The sequence below is a fragment of the Acomys minous genome, assembly GCF_964271855.1.
Source record: "Acomys minous genome assembly, chromosome: 14".
Taxonomy (NCBI): domain Eukaryota; kingdom Metazoa; phylum Chordata; class Mammalia; order Rodentia; family Muridae; genus Acomys; species Acomys minous.
Genome location: NC_140496.1, coordinates 13,708,855 through 13,726,164, shown reverse-complemented (window position 1 = coordinate 13,726,164; position 17,310 = coordinate 13,708,855). Strand labels below are relative to the sequence as shown.

The window sequence follows — 17,310 nt, the reverse complement described above, 5'->3', positions numbered from 1 at the left end:
GACAGACATCCCAGTCCCACCTACCAGTCACAGAGAAAAATCACCCATCATAAATGTGCAGCCACACAGCCACACATGGAGGCACGCATGTCTCGTCGCAAACACACGTGCAGTACTTCCCACGAGGCTTCATCTCTCCTCCTAAGACAATGCTAGCTGTTATCTAAGCAAGTCCGTTCTCGTTATCTCAGTGTTGGGATTAAAAATCGTTTCAGCTGACACAGAGTCACATGTAAAGAGATAGAAGACGGGGGTTCCTCAGGGGCTCCAGCCAGTGTCTGGAGAGCAGGTGTCAGCTGCCTCTCAGTGGGTAGCAGGGACACTCCTCAGACCTTGGCTTTACCAGACTCCCAACTTGAAGATAGGGGACAGTTGGCCCCGAAGAGCTACGTCACTGCCTCCTGAGCAGCCTTTCCAGTAGGGCCCAATTCCTGGATCCTCACTTACTTCTGCATGGATGGATGAGAAGTGTGCCCACCCTTCCTACGTCCTTAAGAATTGGCAACATAAACGTGCGAGTCCTTCAGGATTCTAGGGTAGGTGAGGCCCAGTGCTCCATCTGCAGCACTAAAGAAACAAGAGATGACCTAGGTAAATTTAACCTGCCCAGTGTCTCCCAGTCATGAAGTCGGGAGCCTATCCTTACAGCAGGAGACACTACCTACAAATGTGCGACCAAGAACTTTGCGAGGGTGGTCCTCATGGTCAGTGTTACCTTCCAAGCGAGACTCGGACACGGATTTTTTTTTTTTTTTTTTTTTTTTTTTTTGGTAACAAGGGACATTTGCCTCTTAGCTCTGAGTTCTAGCCTCATAGTCATGGCTTCAGTTGCCAAATTCTGGATTTGGTTTCCATTTTAATCCTGGCACTGTCTGCTCACCATGAACCCCCAGCCTAGCATTTAGACAAATGTCTGGCAGTCAGTGTGAGTGACAGAGGGGCAGTGGATAGGTGCAACACAGAGATCTGTTGCTAGCTCTGCTCCTCGTCTTGGAGGGATGATGCTGTCATCAAACACTGGTAGTGGATGCTGAGTTACTACGGAAACAGATATCTCAATCTCTTTGCATGGCTTTTTCTAGTCTGTACCTCTTACCACCAAGAAATCACTGTGGCGTCAAGCTGGGAGAGCTTCCTGGAAGAAGTGTCCCCAGGCTGAGTTCATGTGAATACTTTTGCTAAAGAGATTTTTTGTAGGAGCAGGAAGAGAAAGAAGCATTGAGGGGACCCTTGAGGGGACCCGTGAGGGGTGTGATGTTTATTCCACACCTTTCAAATATTTGTGTGGGCTTGATACCCTTTTCTTCTCTCAATAGTAACTTTTCCGACTCATGTCTCACACCTCGGATCTCCAGGTTTGAAACTCAGCAGCCCCTTTCTGTGACAGGCCCTCCCCTTGCTTTAACACCTCATTACTATATTGAAATCAAGTTAAAAAAAAAAATAATACCACCTCCCCTGCAGAAACATGTCTTTTTAGTTCAGTAGAATGGCGTAAGTCAAAATTAAGGAAAGCGTGAACCGGAAACAAAATAGCATGTGTTCCATCATTGAACTATTTGGGCGGGACTACAGGGAAAGATAATCAAATGTGTCCTGTGTAAATCACCCCTACAAACACTGTCAGCAGGTAGGCACCAATTCCAGTGGCACCAATATTGAATCAGTGCTCACACTTCTGAACCCCAGGACACCCAAGAGTGCTTTCGTCCCTCATTTGCATAGTTGTTGCATGGGATTGAAGGTTCCGTAGTAGGTGTTAAGACTGTGCATGTACATGAGGCACAAGCTGGAGACTGCGGATTCCACCCAAACTTTGCATCTGACTGAGTGCCCATGGGGCACACTCACGGAGCACACTTCCTGCCCTCCTTGCAGGGCATCTGCCTTCCCTGACCCCTGCTGGGAGTTACTTAAAGATTGGGGCCATGGCCCATGTTTTCTATTTTGCATTAAGATACTGTGATTCTGGTCAGCTGGAGCTTAAGAGCCAGTTGTAATTAACAAGAGACCAGCACCGCTGAACCGAAACCTTCCCATTACTTCGACAATTGATGCTGGTCAGCTAGAGCAGAGAAATTGACAATGACTAAGAAGAGACCAGCATCACTGAGGTGAGATCTTCTGGAAGGTGTTCCTGAGAGTCCGCACAGGGGAGTTGTGTTAAAGAGGCAGCCAAGGTTATGCATCCTGCTGGCCGCCAAACTTAGTAGTGTTCAGAGTCACCCAGGTGGTACTTGTTTGGAAGGCATGAAATCGTCATGGAGAACAGCTGAGACGCCGGGAGAGGCCATTGTTGAAGGTGGAGCCTCAGTGGCAGTTGAATGCCCAGGACTGAAGGGGTCGTGCAGAGAAGTTGAGGGAGGCTTGGCACTGTGAAGAGAGCCCAGGAGAAGCTATTGGTGGAAGTGCAGCCCAGTTGCAGCAGAAGAGCCCAGCATTTTGGAGACAATAGTACTATGGGAGGGCCACTGAAACCAGCAGCAGCCGTGGAGTGGAGCCAGCCTAGCAGCAGCAAAGACAAGCTGTGGGTGCTGCCGAGGACAGTGTCCGAGAAGTGACCCAAGCTGCTCGGAGGAGTCCAGAAGACAGTGTGTGCATCCCAGATATTGGGTATTGAGTATTTACACTGTTGGAGTTTAGTTTTGCTTCATTCAGATTGTGACTGTGCTCAGGTTCTTCCCTCTTGAAGTAAGGAAGTGTTTAACCTAATTTTTATTTTGCAGGAGCCCACAATGGAGTGTCTGAGTTTTAAAAGGGATTTTCGATTTTAAATGAGCCTTTGAACTTTTGAAGGCCCCGAATTTTAAAGTGTTTGAATTTGTAAAGGCTGTAAGACTTTTAAAGTTATTTATGTTTTTAATGTGAGATCTTGGAGATGAATAAGAAAAAACGTTATAGCTTAACAGATATGTTTGTTGACAAGGGGTCAGTTGTGCGGCATAGTTTTATGTCAGTTGACACAAGTTAAAGCCATTTAAGAAGATGGAGAGAAAATGCCTCCATAAGCTGGGGCTGTAGTCAGAGCTGTAGAGCATTTTCTTAATTGGCCATTGATGGAGAAGGACCCAGCCCATTGTGGGCAATACCATTCTTGGGCTGGTAGTCTTGGATTCTATGAGAAAGCAGCCTGAGCAAGCCATATGGCTGAAGCCAGTAAGCAACACCCTTCCATGGCCTCTGCATCAGCTCCTGCCTCCAGGTTCCTGCCCTGTTTGAGTTCCTGTCCTGACTTCCTTCGATGATGGAGAGTGCTGTGGAAGCATAATCTTTGTACAACCTTTCCTTTTGGTCATGGTGTTACGTCACAGCAGGATTAAGTCTAACCATGATCCTATACAAAGCCCATAACTATCATAATGAAGCCAAATATGCAGAGTCCAAAACAAATGTGATGCTATCTAGAACATTCCTTTTGCTTGTTTCTTCTCATCCATTTTTTTTTTAAAAAGGCAGTCATTGCTCTTTTTTTTTTTTTTAAACAAAGAAAGAGAGAGGCAGGTAGAAACAAAACAATCAGCTAGTGTTTAACGGCTCTGTCAGATTTTAAAACATCAACTAGTTACTTTGATTTGTGTGTGTCCATGCCATGCCCATGCTTACAAACAGTAGACTCAGCCAGAACTTGTTTTTGGCTTTGTTTACATTCATTTTTTAAATGTAAAAGACTTTCAATGGCACCTCACCAAGGTTACAGCCCTTTTATGATCGTTAATTTTTAATCTGGAAAAGAGTCTTGGAGGCAAGACAGCTCATCTGTATTAACTTGGATGCTCAAATGAAAATATACAGAACTCATGCATTTGGCTAACATGATCTGGGAAAGCCCTGCCAAAGGTTAGGAATGTGATACTGCTTTCCTAATGCAGCCACCTTTTATCTAAAGCTTGTTTCCATTAAATTACCCTTGAACTTGGTGCTTGAAGATCTTGAGGAGTGCAGACACACACACACACACACACACACACACACACACAACACACACACACACACACACACAGAGAGAGAGAGAGAGAGAGAGAGAGAGAGAGAGAGAGAGAGAGAGAGAGAAAGGAAGGGAGATGGAAAGAGATTTTCTTTCTTGACTTTTGAGGTCAGATCTTACTTAGCAACTCAGTCTAGTCTGGAACTCACTGTAGCCCAGGATAGCCCCAAGCTCAGGGTGATTCTCCCTCCTGAGCTTTCTGTGTGTTGCCATTGTAGGTTTGAAGCAGGTATTTGGAGGCACAAGGGACCTTGAGTTTAATTGGCCTGCTGCTCTTTTGGATGCAGGCTCACCTTCCGTCTTTGGATCAAATTCATTGGCAGTGTGTTAAGTCACTGTCTTCTATTTTTAAAGGACATGGTCGTGAGGACTGGTAAATCACATCTCCACAGTTAGCTGAGATTTCAAACCAAACTCCAAAGCCCTAGGCAAGCTCCATCACCCGTGTTTTACGCCACACTTTCTGTTTTTCAGATTTACAGATATTAACAACTCCTCTGGGAAACTCGACCTCAGCCGCCTGTCTCCGTCACAGAGTGACTACTGGGCCATGCTGGCCTACAACAGATCCAAGCTCTGCAACATCCTCTTCTCCAATGAGCTGCACCGTCGCCTCTCCCCACGAGGGGTCACCTCGAATGCACTGCACCCTGGAAACATGATGTTCTCGTCCCTTCATCGAAACTCGTGGGTCTACACACTGCTTTTCACCTTGGCCAGGCCCTTCACCAAGTCCATGGTAAGTGGATGGCTTCCGGTACCTCACAGATGCTTTTGGTCCGCTTCACAAAAAGGGCCTGGAAATCCAGACCTGTGTATCTATCTACCTGTGGGTCTCATCGTCAGCGGTTGTCATGGGCCTGGTATTGAGCATAACAGCATCAGCTGTTTATTCATTAGCGAAAGCTCTCCAACACATCTGTCAGTTTAGGTTGGGTCAGTCGCTCTACCATAGTTCTTGCTTAGATAGGAGATGTTGATTGTCACTGTTAGGTGGAGAACAGCTGAAAATTTGGAGGTTTGGGCTGAGGGGTGCAACAATGGCTTGTTTCCTCTCAGTGTGATTTCTGCTTTGGATTCACAAACTTCTAACATGTACTTGGTGGAAAACAGACTTGATCTGTGTACTCTGTGTTGATTGAAAAAAATGTGGGCTAATGAGTGTTCGTAGGCATCGTTCTGGGCTCATTTAGATCTTTGTGGTGAACGTTCTAGATGCTTCTATCATGGAGGTCAGGGTGTAGCTCTTTCCTGGAGGAGGCTTTGTGGCTAGAGTGTGGTTTCTCCTTCATATCCCTGAAGACAAATATCTTGGATGAGTCACACCGCTGTGGTTAGAACTGAAATGTTCACAAAGCTGAGTATGAAGATTTTACATCTTTGTCGGTTGTTTATCAATGGTGTGTGAAAACCTTTTCTGTGAATTCATGAACCCAAAATGACTTGAATGAAGAAGGTGCCTGTTACATGGCATACACAGAAGGTTGATTTTCTGAGCCTCAGCTTTTGAAAAAAAAATGTTTCTTTTAGGGCCTGGGCGATGACTTAGTGGGATAAGTGTGTTCTGTATCAGTCTGAAGAACTGGATTCAGCTCCCCAGCAGAGAGGTGAAAGCTGGGGGGCGGCTTTGTGCATTTGTAACGCTGGTGTTAGGGTCATCTGAGGGGATCTCAGTGCCTCAAGTTCCAGGGTCAATGAGAAGCCTGTCTCTAAATAAATAAACAAGTTACAATATAGTAAAGAGTGCTAAAGGAAGAGCGCAACATCTACCTCCAACTTACATACATGCACCCATGGGTGTGCGCACCATCACACACGTGTGTGTTTGTGCACGCTCCACACATACACACATGGGATAAATAGTAAAAATGTTTCCCTTTAAGTTGATATATCCTTGGTGCAGTTACTGATGCTGTTTTTGAGTGGTAGAAATTATTCTTCACACACATGTACACATACTTGGAGCTTTGGATGTATCTTAGGACTCGCTATCCTTGTGGTGGTGGCCAGGGTAGTGAGCAGCTGCCTGGCACAGTAGAACCACCAGCTCTCCCTATCAAGGCCCAGTGTGTTCCTTGGGGATCCAGGCCCATTTGTTCCCAGGGGATCAAGGCCCAGTGTCTTCCTTGGGATGAGGACAACTTGAGGAAGTTGCCTCAGACATTTAATCCTGCCACGTTATATATAACTCAGATCACGGACATCAGATTTGTTTTTTGGTCACTGTCTGGCCACTGGCCACTTGTAGCAATTGAGACCTTGCCATGGGCACTACACTAAGGAAATTCCAAGTTCTGTTCAATTTTAGTTTAACTAGCCACACGTGTCTTGTGGTGGCCATATCATGTGCAGCAAGCCGTGTGCAGCGTATGATGTATACTGCTTATCTTCTGGACCCAGTTATTCTTGCTTCTTTGAGCAGCACTCATGTCTATAAAGTCCTTTTCTATGCCTCAGTTGTGGATGACAGACATAACAAGGGTCATGGGGCTAAAAATTCTAGTAAATCAAATAGCTATTTCTGGTGACTATAGTGATTTTGGTTATGACACATAGGGTGCCTGGGGGCAGGTATAGGGGGAGATTTGACAACTCTGTTCCTCTCTCTTTCGCGATTACTGGCAAGATTGCATAGGAGAACCTGGGGTGGTGGCCTCAGACCTACCCAGCTGGCCTGGAACTTTCCATTCTCCTATATCTAAGTGATCAAGAATCGGCACCTTGAATACTGAAGTGCACTTCAGCTCTTGCTGGTGACTGCATTCCTTGGTGTTTATATGGTCATTTGTTCAGACAGAATCTCACTGTATAGCACTGGATGGCCTACTCAGTGCTGGCGCACGAGCCCAGGTGCAGAGATTAACAAGATTGTGGAACACATAGTCTTTTTAGGTTGTCTATGGTAACAGTGACCTGTCTAGATGGATGGTGGCGCTTTGGCATTGAGTTCTCTATTGCTGAGTTCTTCAGGAGGGAGGAGGGATCCCAGGAGAAGGGAGGAAGGAGATCAGGAGGATGAAAGAACAAGGATGGAATTTCAGGAGGAGGGAGGAGATAAGAGGGAGGAAGGAGATCAGGAGGATGAAAGAGGGAGGATGATGGGATTTCAGGAGGAGGGTGGAGATAAGAGGGAGGAAGGATCCCAGGAGGAGTGAGGAAGGAGATCAGGAAGATGAAAGAGGGAGGATGGAATTTCAGGAGGAGGGAGGAGGGATCCCAGGAGGAGGGAGGAAGAAGATCAGGAGGATGAAAGAGGGAGGATGGAATTTCAGGAGGAGGGAGGAGGGATCCCAGGAGGAGGGAGGAAGGAGATCAGGAGGACGAAAGAGGAAGGATGGAATTTGAGGAGGAGGGAAGAGATAAGAGGGAAGATGAAGCCAGCACTTGTCAAACTCACCAGTCTCTGCTGCACTGCAGGTATTTAGGACTCTGCAGCAAGAAAAGAAGGAAACAGGAGGAGTGGAGGTAGATGTGGTCACGTTCCCCAGCAGGACAGATCGGACCGCCCACAAGGCGATGTCTTTCTCTCATGCCGTCATCCTCACACACCTCTCCATAGTGATGAAGCGTTTATTTCTTGCATAATAGATTCACTTCTGTAATTTTCATGAAGCTGTGTTTTGAGACACTAACCACGTGTATCAGAGTCCCCATCCCATGTGCATGGTAGAGTCCCAAACACCAGTCTCTCTAGGGGAGGGCGGCGCCGTTTGTGCTTCAAAGTCCCTCCTCCATTTCACCTTACTGAAAGCATCTTCCCCATGACGTAAGCCTAGCCTGTGCATACTCTCTATCGTACAAGGCCCAGGGAAGGAGAAATCCTACCCTGCCTGGCTATCGGAAGCCTGGCCTCCCCTTCTCCATGCAGCCAGCTCCCGCAAGCATTAAGCAGCAGTGTTTTAATATCAACGTCCCTTCTTTATTTGCTGTGACTCGCTGTGACTATGGTGATTTTAGTTACCGTAATTAGGTCACCCTTCATGGAGTCGGGCTATTTTAAGTGGCTCTTTAAGGACTATTGTTGCAGATCAGTAATTTTACAATTGGATGCTCTCGTGCAACTTTATTAAATGTAATATGTCTTTTAAATGTTGCCCTTTTACAGTTATACGTTTCTAATTGTTGCTGTAAATGCATTATCACTTTGAAATTAATTAATTTTTGCATTTGGGCCTCCTGCAGTATAATAATCACTAATGAGAAACTCACAGGGACTAATTCTCAGCACAGCGCCCCCTACCGGCAAAGCCACATCTCTGCCACACTCTTCCTCTGGAGGCCAGAGGGCAGGTGTCCTGGGGGTTCTGGGAAAGAGGTGCTCATTCCTCATCCCTCAAATTTATGATAAAATAAGCAGAATGAGCAAAATGGAAATAGGTTATGTTAAATGTTGTTTGAGTTAAGATTTTTTTTTTCAGTAACATTCCCTGAAACGTCTTAAAGGAAACCACAGTTTGGTGAGAATGTTCACATGATAAAGTCACACCATTGTGGGTACTTTGTGTTGAGGTCTCTGTCTGTAAGTAGTGTTTTACGTATGTGTGTCTATGTGTGTACTGTATGTTAGCATACATGGTATAGTTACATGTGCATATTCGTTCATGACATCCCAATTCATGTAGCCTGACCTGTGCTGTAATCCAATAACATAAGAGACTGTTCGGGCTGATTTTGGCTATTGGTGTGTGCTACCTTGTTTGAGGGCTTTGCAGTCCTCACTATACTCCCAGCTAAGGGACACCGTGGTGCCTCCCACATGACATCACGATGCTTCAAGTCTTGGCATCGCCATGTTCATCTTTCCGTCACCTTCTGTGGCATCAGAATGACCTCTGTCTGGCCCAAGAACAGTGTTGAGAGCCTATTCAAGAAAATGCCATTCTCAGCCCCAGAACCGTCGCCAGTTCCTCCCTGCTCCATTTCCTTGGCCAAGCAGATCGTAGTGCCTGTGCCACGTATGTCTGATTGTGTTGTTAAGTTTCCTCTTTAAAACATTTGACAGCACCTTCTTGACCCCCCCTCCCCTCTATTTTTCCACATTAGTTTTGAACTCCAATAAACAACATCCTCACCAGAGGTCCCAGGGCCAAGCTAGCCCTCTGTGGCTCAGCATGTAAATTTCAAGTTGAGCACAGTCACGTGCCTCGAAGGGTGTTTGGAGCAACCAAATATTTGTGTTGGCAGGTAACTGTCGGAAAGAGTATCATGTGTTTGGGTAACAAGAGCTTAGCAGATGTTTTAGGGAACTGTGTTTTCAAATCAGTTCACATTTTAGGGGAAAAAATGGCTTGAGTTTGTAGGTCTTCTGAAAAGTATTGGGTTTCTCTTCCTGTGGCCATGAAAAGGCAGCCATTGTAGCAAGTCTTAACAGATGTGCGCCTACCCGGCTAATGGATGGACCTGCAAGACTGGGTCTCTTCGCAGAGTTATAAATTATAAGCAAAGAAAGCATAACATAGCATTCTTCTAACCTTCTACAGAGCCAAGCTGGGTAACTCTGCCCTTGAATAACCCGTAGCCCAGTGATTTATAGTTGTGCAATTTTAAAACATAATGAAGGGTATAATGAATGTTGATTTGTTCTTTAAATTAGTGTTTTAGCAAAATACGTCTCTCCCTTTACCACCTTCAAAGGCCCGCAGCAGGCTGCTCTGGGGGTGCATTCAAGGACCCGCCTCATGTTTGAATCTTTATTGGTGTGTCCCACGCAAGGAAGGAAAGAGGAATCACTCAGGCTTCCTGGCTTTGGTTTGTTTTTGCTTTTGTTTTTTTATTTTCCTTTCTTTCCTGTTGAGAAAAGAAAATACATTCAGCAACATGGAAATCTGCATTCCTTGTTAATCTCAGTATTTTGAGCCTTCCAGGCACAAGTGGAATTCTCTGATTTCTGTGTTCCTACAGGCCAGGTAGAGTAGGAAAGGACTTTTGGGATCCCTGTGGCCAGGCCACACATGAACTTTCCTACTGTGGCTCCTCCAGTGGCTCAGCTCTTACCTTTACAGAGGCCATCTTCCTGCAGCCTCAGACAGCCTTCTTACCTTCCAGGTGACCGCTGGCCTAGGATTTACCAGACACTTCTCCATCCTGTCCAGCGCTTGAAAGTATATGATATTTGCTGAGTCCCAAGCTCAGTGCATTCGGTAGATTTCAAAAGAGCAAAGAATTTGGAATTTTTAGGTGGCTCGTTTTAAAACTTTGTCCCCTTCTTTCTCTCTGGTCGTTTTGTAATAATTCAACCTGCCTTAGGTCAGTTTTCTGTATCAGTTCAGTGCCTGTGCACTGAGAGCTATTAATTCACACTGAACGATGGTTGGAATAAGATCTGGGGGGGGGGCGGTTCTTATTTAATTTTCTTGTCGATTCTGAGGCCCTGAGGCAGCCAGTGGTGTGTTTGGCTCCACAGTGGGAAGCGCCTTGCCCATTGTCTTGGCTTTCATTTAGTGCTTACACAGTGGCAGTGCCAGTCATTGTGTTCTGTGCAAGTACCGAGGGCAAGGTGGAGTGGTAGCCTCGCTCCCCACTCCCTTCCCTTCCTCAGTGAGGATTCAGACTCAGAACTGGCCTGTGAGCAGCCATCTTTTCCTGTTCCGAGCATCCCGAGTGAAGTTCATTATCCCTGTTCCAGGTGTTAGGACCCTAGCAAAGCACAGAGCTGACCTTCTCTGAGATTCTAGTGTAAGGAACAAAGCTTCGATGACAAGATAAAAGGATCCGCTATTCAGTGACTTAAACTGTCTGCTTATGGCGTGGCCACGAGAGAGCATGAGGATGAAACAGAAGGAACCTGGGTTCACTGTTCCATATCATGAGCCCCAGCTCCAGTCAGACAAGCCATGTGGTTTTTTTTTTCCCCTTCTGAATTTGTCATTCTTGAATATACCATTCTCTCTGTTCTTAACCACATCTGCTCACCCTGCATGACACCCCACATTTGGGGTCTCTCAGATTAGAACAAGGTTCCTGTCATGTGATGTCACAAAAAAACCAGGGAGGGAAGAACTAGGAGTCCCCTGAAAGCCCTGGGTGCATGCTAAGTGAAGAGTGAAGGACCCAACCAGCATCTCTCCTTCCCAGCCTTTCCACAGCTGTAACCTCAAAAGATAGTCCCTGTATGCTTTAATTTAATATTCAAAAGTGGCAGTTTGGTCTTTACATCATTTTATCTCTAGGCATAAAGGAAAGGGAAGAATGTTGCCTGTTTCTAGCTGAAGGTCGGGAGTGCGTCCTTTGCCTCCAGTCTCTCTGATGTGGGGAGGGACTGCAGTTCAGAGTGTGCACACAAAGAAATGGTGAGGCCAGGTCTCATAGCCTCATGGTAGACAGGGGAGCTGGGGTCAGAGCCAAAGATCCTCAGGCTCCTTCCTGGTCACAAGCCACAACACTGGATTCACTCTGAGAAGCGTATTTGAAAGGAAGATGTTTATGTTGAGAGCTGTGGGACAGTTAGGGAACATTCTAGAGTCAGGTGGTTCTCAGATCAAATGCCAGCTCCCCTCTATCCTAACTCATGAGCCAGTTTCATACCTTCATTAAGAGTTCCATGAAACGCCAGGTCTATACCAACCTCATAGAGTGCATTGAGAGGTGGAAGTCAGCATATGTATGCAGCATCTGCTACACAGATACTTGATAAGCATCACGTGGAATTCTTACTGCCTTGTAGTGAGAATTTGATGTCATGGAGGTTTAATGTCAGCTGCATACAGAAACGCACCTTATTAGCTATGTTCCGCATCACTCTGAATAAATGGCTTACATGCTAGATGGAAGGATTTGTTTGGCTCAGGGTTCAGAGGATTCTCAGTCCCTCGTGGCGTGGTGGCAGGCCCTGTCCGTGGCAGAGGCAGTGTGGGGGCAGCTGTCTGTTTCCTGGTGGCAAACAGGAAACAGAATTTGAGCCAGAAGTGGGGATGGGTTGTAATCTTGTCCTTGGGTCCCAAAACCTACCAGAAAGTACCACTAGCCCGGGATCAAGTGTTTAGATACCTCACAGCCAAGCTGCAACACTTGAGCAGTTACTATCACTTTCCTCCACATACTGCAGCTTTAACTCAGTTTTGTGGGTGCTTGTGTGATTGATGAATGCAATCCCCTGTCTCTTTCTTGTATAAACACATACTATAAAGTGTTTGTCCCTGTGAAGCCAATGAACATTTTTGCTATTGCCCTGGTTATTATGCATGTACGGCTATATGTATGTATTAGTGTATGCGTGTGTTATGCATGTATGTGTGTATATGTGTACATGTCTGTGTGTCTATGTCTGGCTACATGTAGGTGTTTATATATGTGTGTGTGTGTATGTGTGTGTATGTACAGTGTTCATGTTACCAGCTTAATATCTATCTATCCTTACCCATTTCCAAGCATGTGGTAGATGGTCATGTTACTGGAGTTTGGAGAGTTCCCTTCATGATCCAAGGGGAAAGTGGAGTTTATTTGTGCTTGAAGAAAAACTCCCAGAGCAAGGAAGCTGCAAATCTCAGCAGGTGCCCTGAAGAGGAGACTGGAGAGGAGAGGGCAGGCATGATGGTTGCACGAAGCTGGTGTGAAGGGTGCTCATGTGACAGGGTAGTCAGCCACACGGTGGGGAAGGGGGTGCGCTAGAGAATGACTGAAACCCACAGTGCTAGGGAAAGCATGCTTGTTGAAAAGAGATGAGAGAGGAAAAGGAAAAGTTTCACTTTGCCGAGTGATTCGGAAAAACAGGCTGATTTCCAGCCGGCGTGACTGAGCACTGGAAGAGACTGAGCTAGGGTTGAAAGCCTTGGAAGGAGATGTATATTATCTCATTAAATGGCTAATTAATGGCAAGTTTTTAGGGTAGTTCCTTGCATAGTTGATTGATGCCTGCCCAGAATGTTATGTCTCCATGCATGCCAAAGTATCCGCCCTCTTGTTTTAGTGTATTTCAGCCACTGTGGCCGCCTTGAGTAATTCCCTCTCCAGGCTGTACACATCTCCAGCGTTTATTTCATCTGAGCCACATTTGCCCCTCTGCTCTCTGCTTCCGCAGGCTCGCATTCCCTGTCACAGACGGAAGTGAAGCCCTACAGTGGTTGTTCCTCATGCTTGGCATATGCCACAATTTACTTCTCTTCTGGTTGCATGTTCATGGGTCTCAACCAGGTGTCCCTGCTCCTAATGTGGGCCCCATGCCTGTCACAGGTGCTTTTCTCCTGAAAAACAATGAACTGGCCAGCCCCTTAGACACAAGTCTGAAACACTAGACACACCGTGAGGTTGACTTTTTGTATGTATGTTCACTTTATTTTTTTGTTTCAGACAGGATGTCATATAGCCCAAACTTGCCCTGAACTTAGTGTATCACCGAGGATGACCTTTAACTCCTGATCCTCCTGCCTCTGCCTCTCAAGTCCTGGGATTGCCAGCAAGCAACACCATGACAGATCTATGCAGTGCTGAGGGTAGAGCCCAGGGCTCAAGGCACACTAGGCCAGCACTGTACTAACTGGGATACCCTGACACTATTCACTGTGGACCTGATTGAACTTTTTTACTACTTTCCTTTTTCCTCTTAAAAAAATATTGTAAACTTTGTTATTAAATTAAAAAGGAAAAAACTGAAATCAACTAGGCCCAAAGTCAGAGTAGCTGTGTGGAATTGAAGCTGTGGAGCATTACAGTGGATTTTAATCTTTCACTAGCACATAAAGTTTCATGCACTTACCCACCACCAAAAAAATGTTTTTTGTATTTATTTATTTTGGCGTTTTGAGACAAAGTCTCACCGTGTGGTTCTGACTAGCCTGGGGCTCTCTTTGTAGACTAGGCTGACTTGAACTTCACGGAAATCTGCCTGCCTCTGCTTCCCTGGTGCTGAAATTAAAGGCATGCGCAGATGCACTCAGCATCTTTAGTTTTTGATACAAGGTCTCAAGTAGTCCTGGCAGGCTTCAGGTAGCCTATGCCACTAAAGATGACATTACAGTCCTGATTCTCCCCCACACCTCAACTTCCAGCGTGTAAGGGGGGCATATAAAAAGTCTGGGGTCAATTTCAACCTTTGTGGGGGTGCCTGCTTGCCGCCACTCCCTGACAACACACCTTAGCATTGAAGAGAAACTGTCCCCTTTTGTTAAAAAGTGGCTTTGTGAGGGTATTACCCTAGTTCTCCAGGCCTGCCTTCCATTCTTTTCTTTCCTTTCTATCTCTCTCTCTCTTTTTTCTTTTTCTTTTCATTACAGCGTTTCAAGTTTAAATCAGCCTTTGTTCCTGAATGAGTGCCCGAGAGGAGAAAACCAGTGTGTGTGTGTGACAAATTACTTAATGAACACTTAACCAAGATTTGAAATCCACCAGCTTTATCTCCCTCTTCTTTTCTCCCGAGGACCCACGGGCGGTTGGGGAGCACCACCTCTCTCTACATCGTTGTCGCCCTCCCCGTCACTCCTCTATTCAGGCACGGGCCGCCTTTGATCCTCCCTGTTCCAGTTTCCTTTGCTCCAATTTCATATGTCTTTCCAGTAATTTTTGGCCCGAGTGCAGTTTAGATGCTAGAGGCCAGCACAATTAAACAAATGCCCAGGGTTTGTGTTGTCCCGTGACTTTCCAGAATGTTCTTTCCGGTGAGCGGTGATCTCTGTCTAACTTGTTGGACACATTGATTCCCCTCCACCCCCCCAACCCCCACCCCACTCCCTTGAAGTGTAAGGTGATGTTTTTGTAACCAACAAAGAAAACTCAAACCTGAATCCCAATTTGTTTTCAGAGCAACTGGGTCTTCCCCTTTCCTTGCTGTAAGAGTTTATTTTAACAGGAGCCAAGGGTTTACCACTTTCTCATCTAATGGAAGTTTAGAGTTTTCTCTGTTTACATAGTATCCAACCCTGCAGTAAAGCTAATAGCATCTCAGTAAACTGAGTAGTGACTCGGGTATGGAGTGCAAAACTATTCAGACACTCTATGCAGCAGGGAGAGGGGAGAGAAAGCAGCATAAAGTGTGGGCACTACAAAGGGACCAGTGTGCCCTACCGGAAAGGAAACACAGCCCTCTGCCAGCCAACCACAGCCTACCACCTTACTCCTTTCCTGTATTGTTTGCTAAGGGGGGAGGTGTGTCTTGCTGCCTGTCCAGCACTCTGGGAGTTTTGTTAAGTAGTTTGGTTATTTTTGTGATTGTATGGATGGTTAGGGGTTTTTTTGGGGGGGAGGGGAGGGAGTTGTCCCTGTTACTGTGCTCCTGTGGCAGGGGTACCCACAGGCCCTGACACAGAGCTCCTTGTCTAAAGCCAAGGTACCTGTTGCCAGTGGCTCAGCCTTGCCCTTCTCTCCTGCTGATCACGTCCTTCCTGCCTTCTGCTCGAGCCGCTTCCTGGACAGCCAGAGGTATCCAGTGTATCCTGTTCCTTTTCTATGTGTGTTTACACATTTCTGCTTTGTGATGGGAGATAAGATTTAGTTCTTCTGTAAGAAGCCTTATGACGAAGATGAAAGGATGTGGACATGCGTGTCCATCCCAAAGGCCACGTCTCGCATGGCTTCAGTAGAGGGGTTCACTGAAGGCCTTTTCTAAAGAAGCTCATGTTGCTGACATTGGATAGGAATTTCAAAAATTGGACAGAAATTTAACTTTCTTAGTAAAACTAGATAAAGTTTGCCAATCATTGCCAAGCCTGTGAGAAATCTCATTCTGTTTGCTTTGCTCAGTCCCTCTCTAGGAACAGTTGTTACTGTTCTGGGCTGCTAGTTTTTTTGTTTTTTTGTTTTTTTTTTTTAACAAAGAACTAAGAAGAAAAGCAATTTTTTGCATTGCTTTTTAATTTTTTTTTCAGAACAGATAGGTTGATTTTAAATGTTAAAGAAATTTTTCTCTCATTGCCTTCACCTACCCATTACATTGCCTAATAAGATACCTTATTCAGCCGTCTTCAGAATTCTCTAGAACAATCAAGCAGTTTCCCCTGAGTGGAGGCTTTCTGCTTCTTCATGCATCACCTAGAGGATTAACATCACTATCAACATTTGCTTCTTAAGTTTCTTGTGCTGGAGTCTCTTTAATCATTTACATTTCTAGAAAAAAAAAAGAGAAAGAGTGAAATATTCTTTAAGAAGCCAAAGTAATCCCCGGGAATATATGGTGTTTGCTCAGCTGGGGAATCTTATTTATTTGAAGAACAGAGAGAAAACTCCTCTGGCCGATCAGAAAAGAGGAAGAATAAACAGTGCCAGTGTCCAAGAAACCTGAGCCACAAAGTTCCTTGTTTCAGAGAAAAGTTATAAAAAGTATATTTGCCAGGTCCAAAAAAAATACCGTACATCAACTGCTGTGACCTGTGCAATGTTTTCTTAGTATTCTCGCTCTTTAAAACAGGGGAAAAAAGCCATAAAAATCTGGGAACTCGAAAACTTTTTTGATATTTTAATATTCTTAGGCAGGTGAACACAGTAAGTCTGTTTTTCTTCTTTTGAGTTCAGCATCGCTGCTTGGCTTCCGTATGAGCTTCGTGTCACTGAACCCTCTGTTGATTCTGTGCACCCATAAAAGACAGAGCTAATGAAAGTAGCATGTTTGAAATCTCAACATGAACCAGCGGCAGGTTTCCTATGAGGGAGGGTTTGTGAAGATGTTCAAAAGAAAGTAACTGCAGCGTCCTTTGGGAGAACTAAGTTCTCCAGCACACACCAGCGAGAGCAACACGCCTTGTTCCTTCCTGTCCTCCTGCTCCAAGCCTCAGGAAGAAGCTGGCAGGTTTCTTCTGCTTGAACAGAATACACCCTTTCTCCCGGGCTCCCTGATTCTGAATCACTGGTGCGTGTTGTCTGGTTGTGTCTCATCTTTCGTTCCTTCACCAGGGCAGGACGAGGTCCCCCTAGGTTCATCTTTGGCCCTAGGGCGATGGAAGGCCTTTTAGGCCCAAACAAACCAACCAATACCTTGTATGATGAGCTCATCTCTTCCAGCTTCACCTGGACACAATGAATTGGTAATTCATTATAGCAGAAGATCCTCCCTGAAAGCTGTCAGATAAGTAGTTCCGGAAGACAATGCAAACAGGTTGCATTTACTGGGACTGACTTTGTACCAAGCATCTTTTGTGCCCTGGACTATTTACTTCCCAAGACTCCAAGGCAGGAGGGTGGAGGGTGCTTGTCTTAGTTTGGTTGGAACCAGTGCCAGATGGAGCCAAAAGGCTTTGCATGGAAAGCAGGGTCCAGCTTCTGCCTGGATCCCAGCAGCCCTTTCTGGGAGGGGCTTCCTGTGTGCTGTGGACGAGAGACTGCATCCCAGCACCTGGACATTGTTGGAGGTGGAGGCAAGGCTCCAACCTGGGTCACCCGGTGCAACTTTAACTGTAGGTTTG

The 17,310-nt window shown here is 45.7% G+C and overlaps 1 protein-coding gene across 3 annotated transcripts in view; it reads left to right on the top strand.

Annotated features, from left to right (window-relative positions):
- The window catches only part of WWOX (WW domain containing oxidoreductase), a 918,103-nt gene that overhangs the window by 279,581 nt on the left and 621,212 nt on the right, over positions 1–17,310 (top strand). For all 3 annotated transcript variants that reach the window (XM_084756913.1, XM_084756915.1, XM_084756914.1), the window contains one exon: positions 4,460–4,724. In XM_084756913.1, the coding sequence (XP_084613039.1) occupies positions 4,460–4,724 (265 nt within the window). The remainder of the gene's footprint in view (positions 1–4,459; positions 4,725–17,310) is intronic.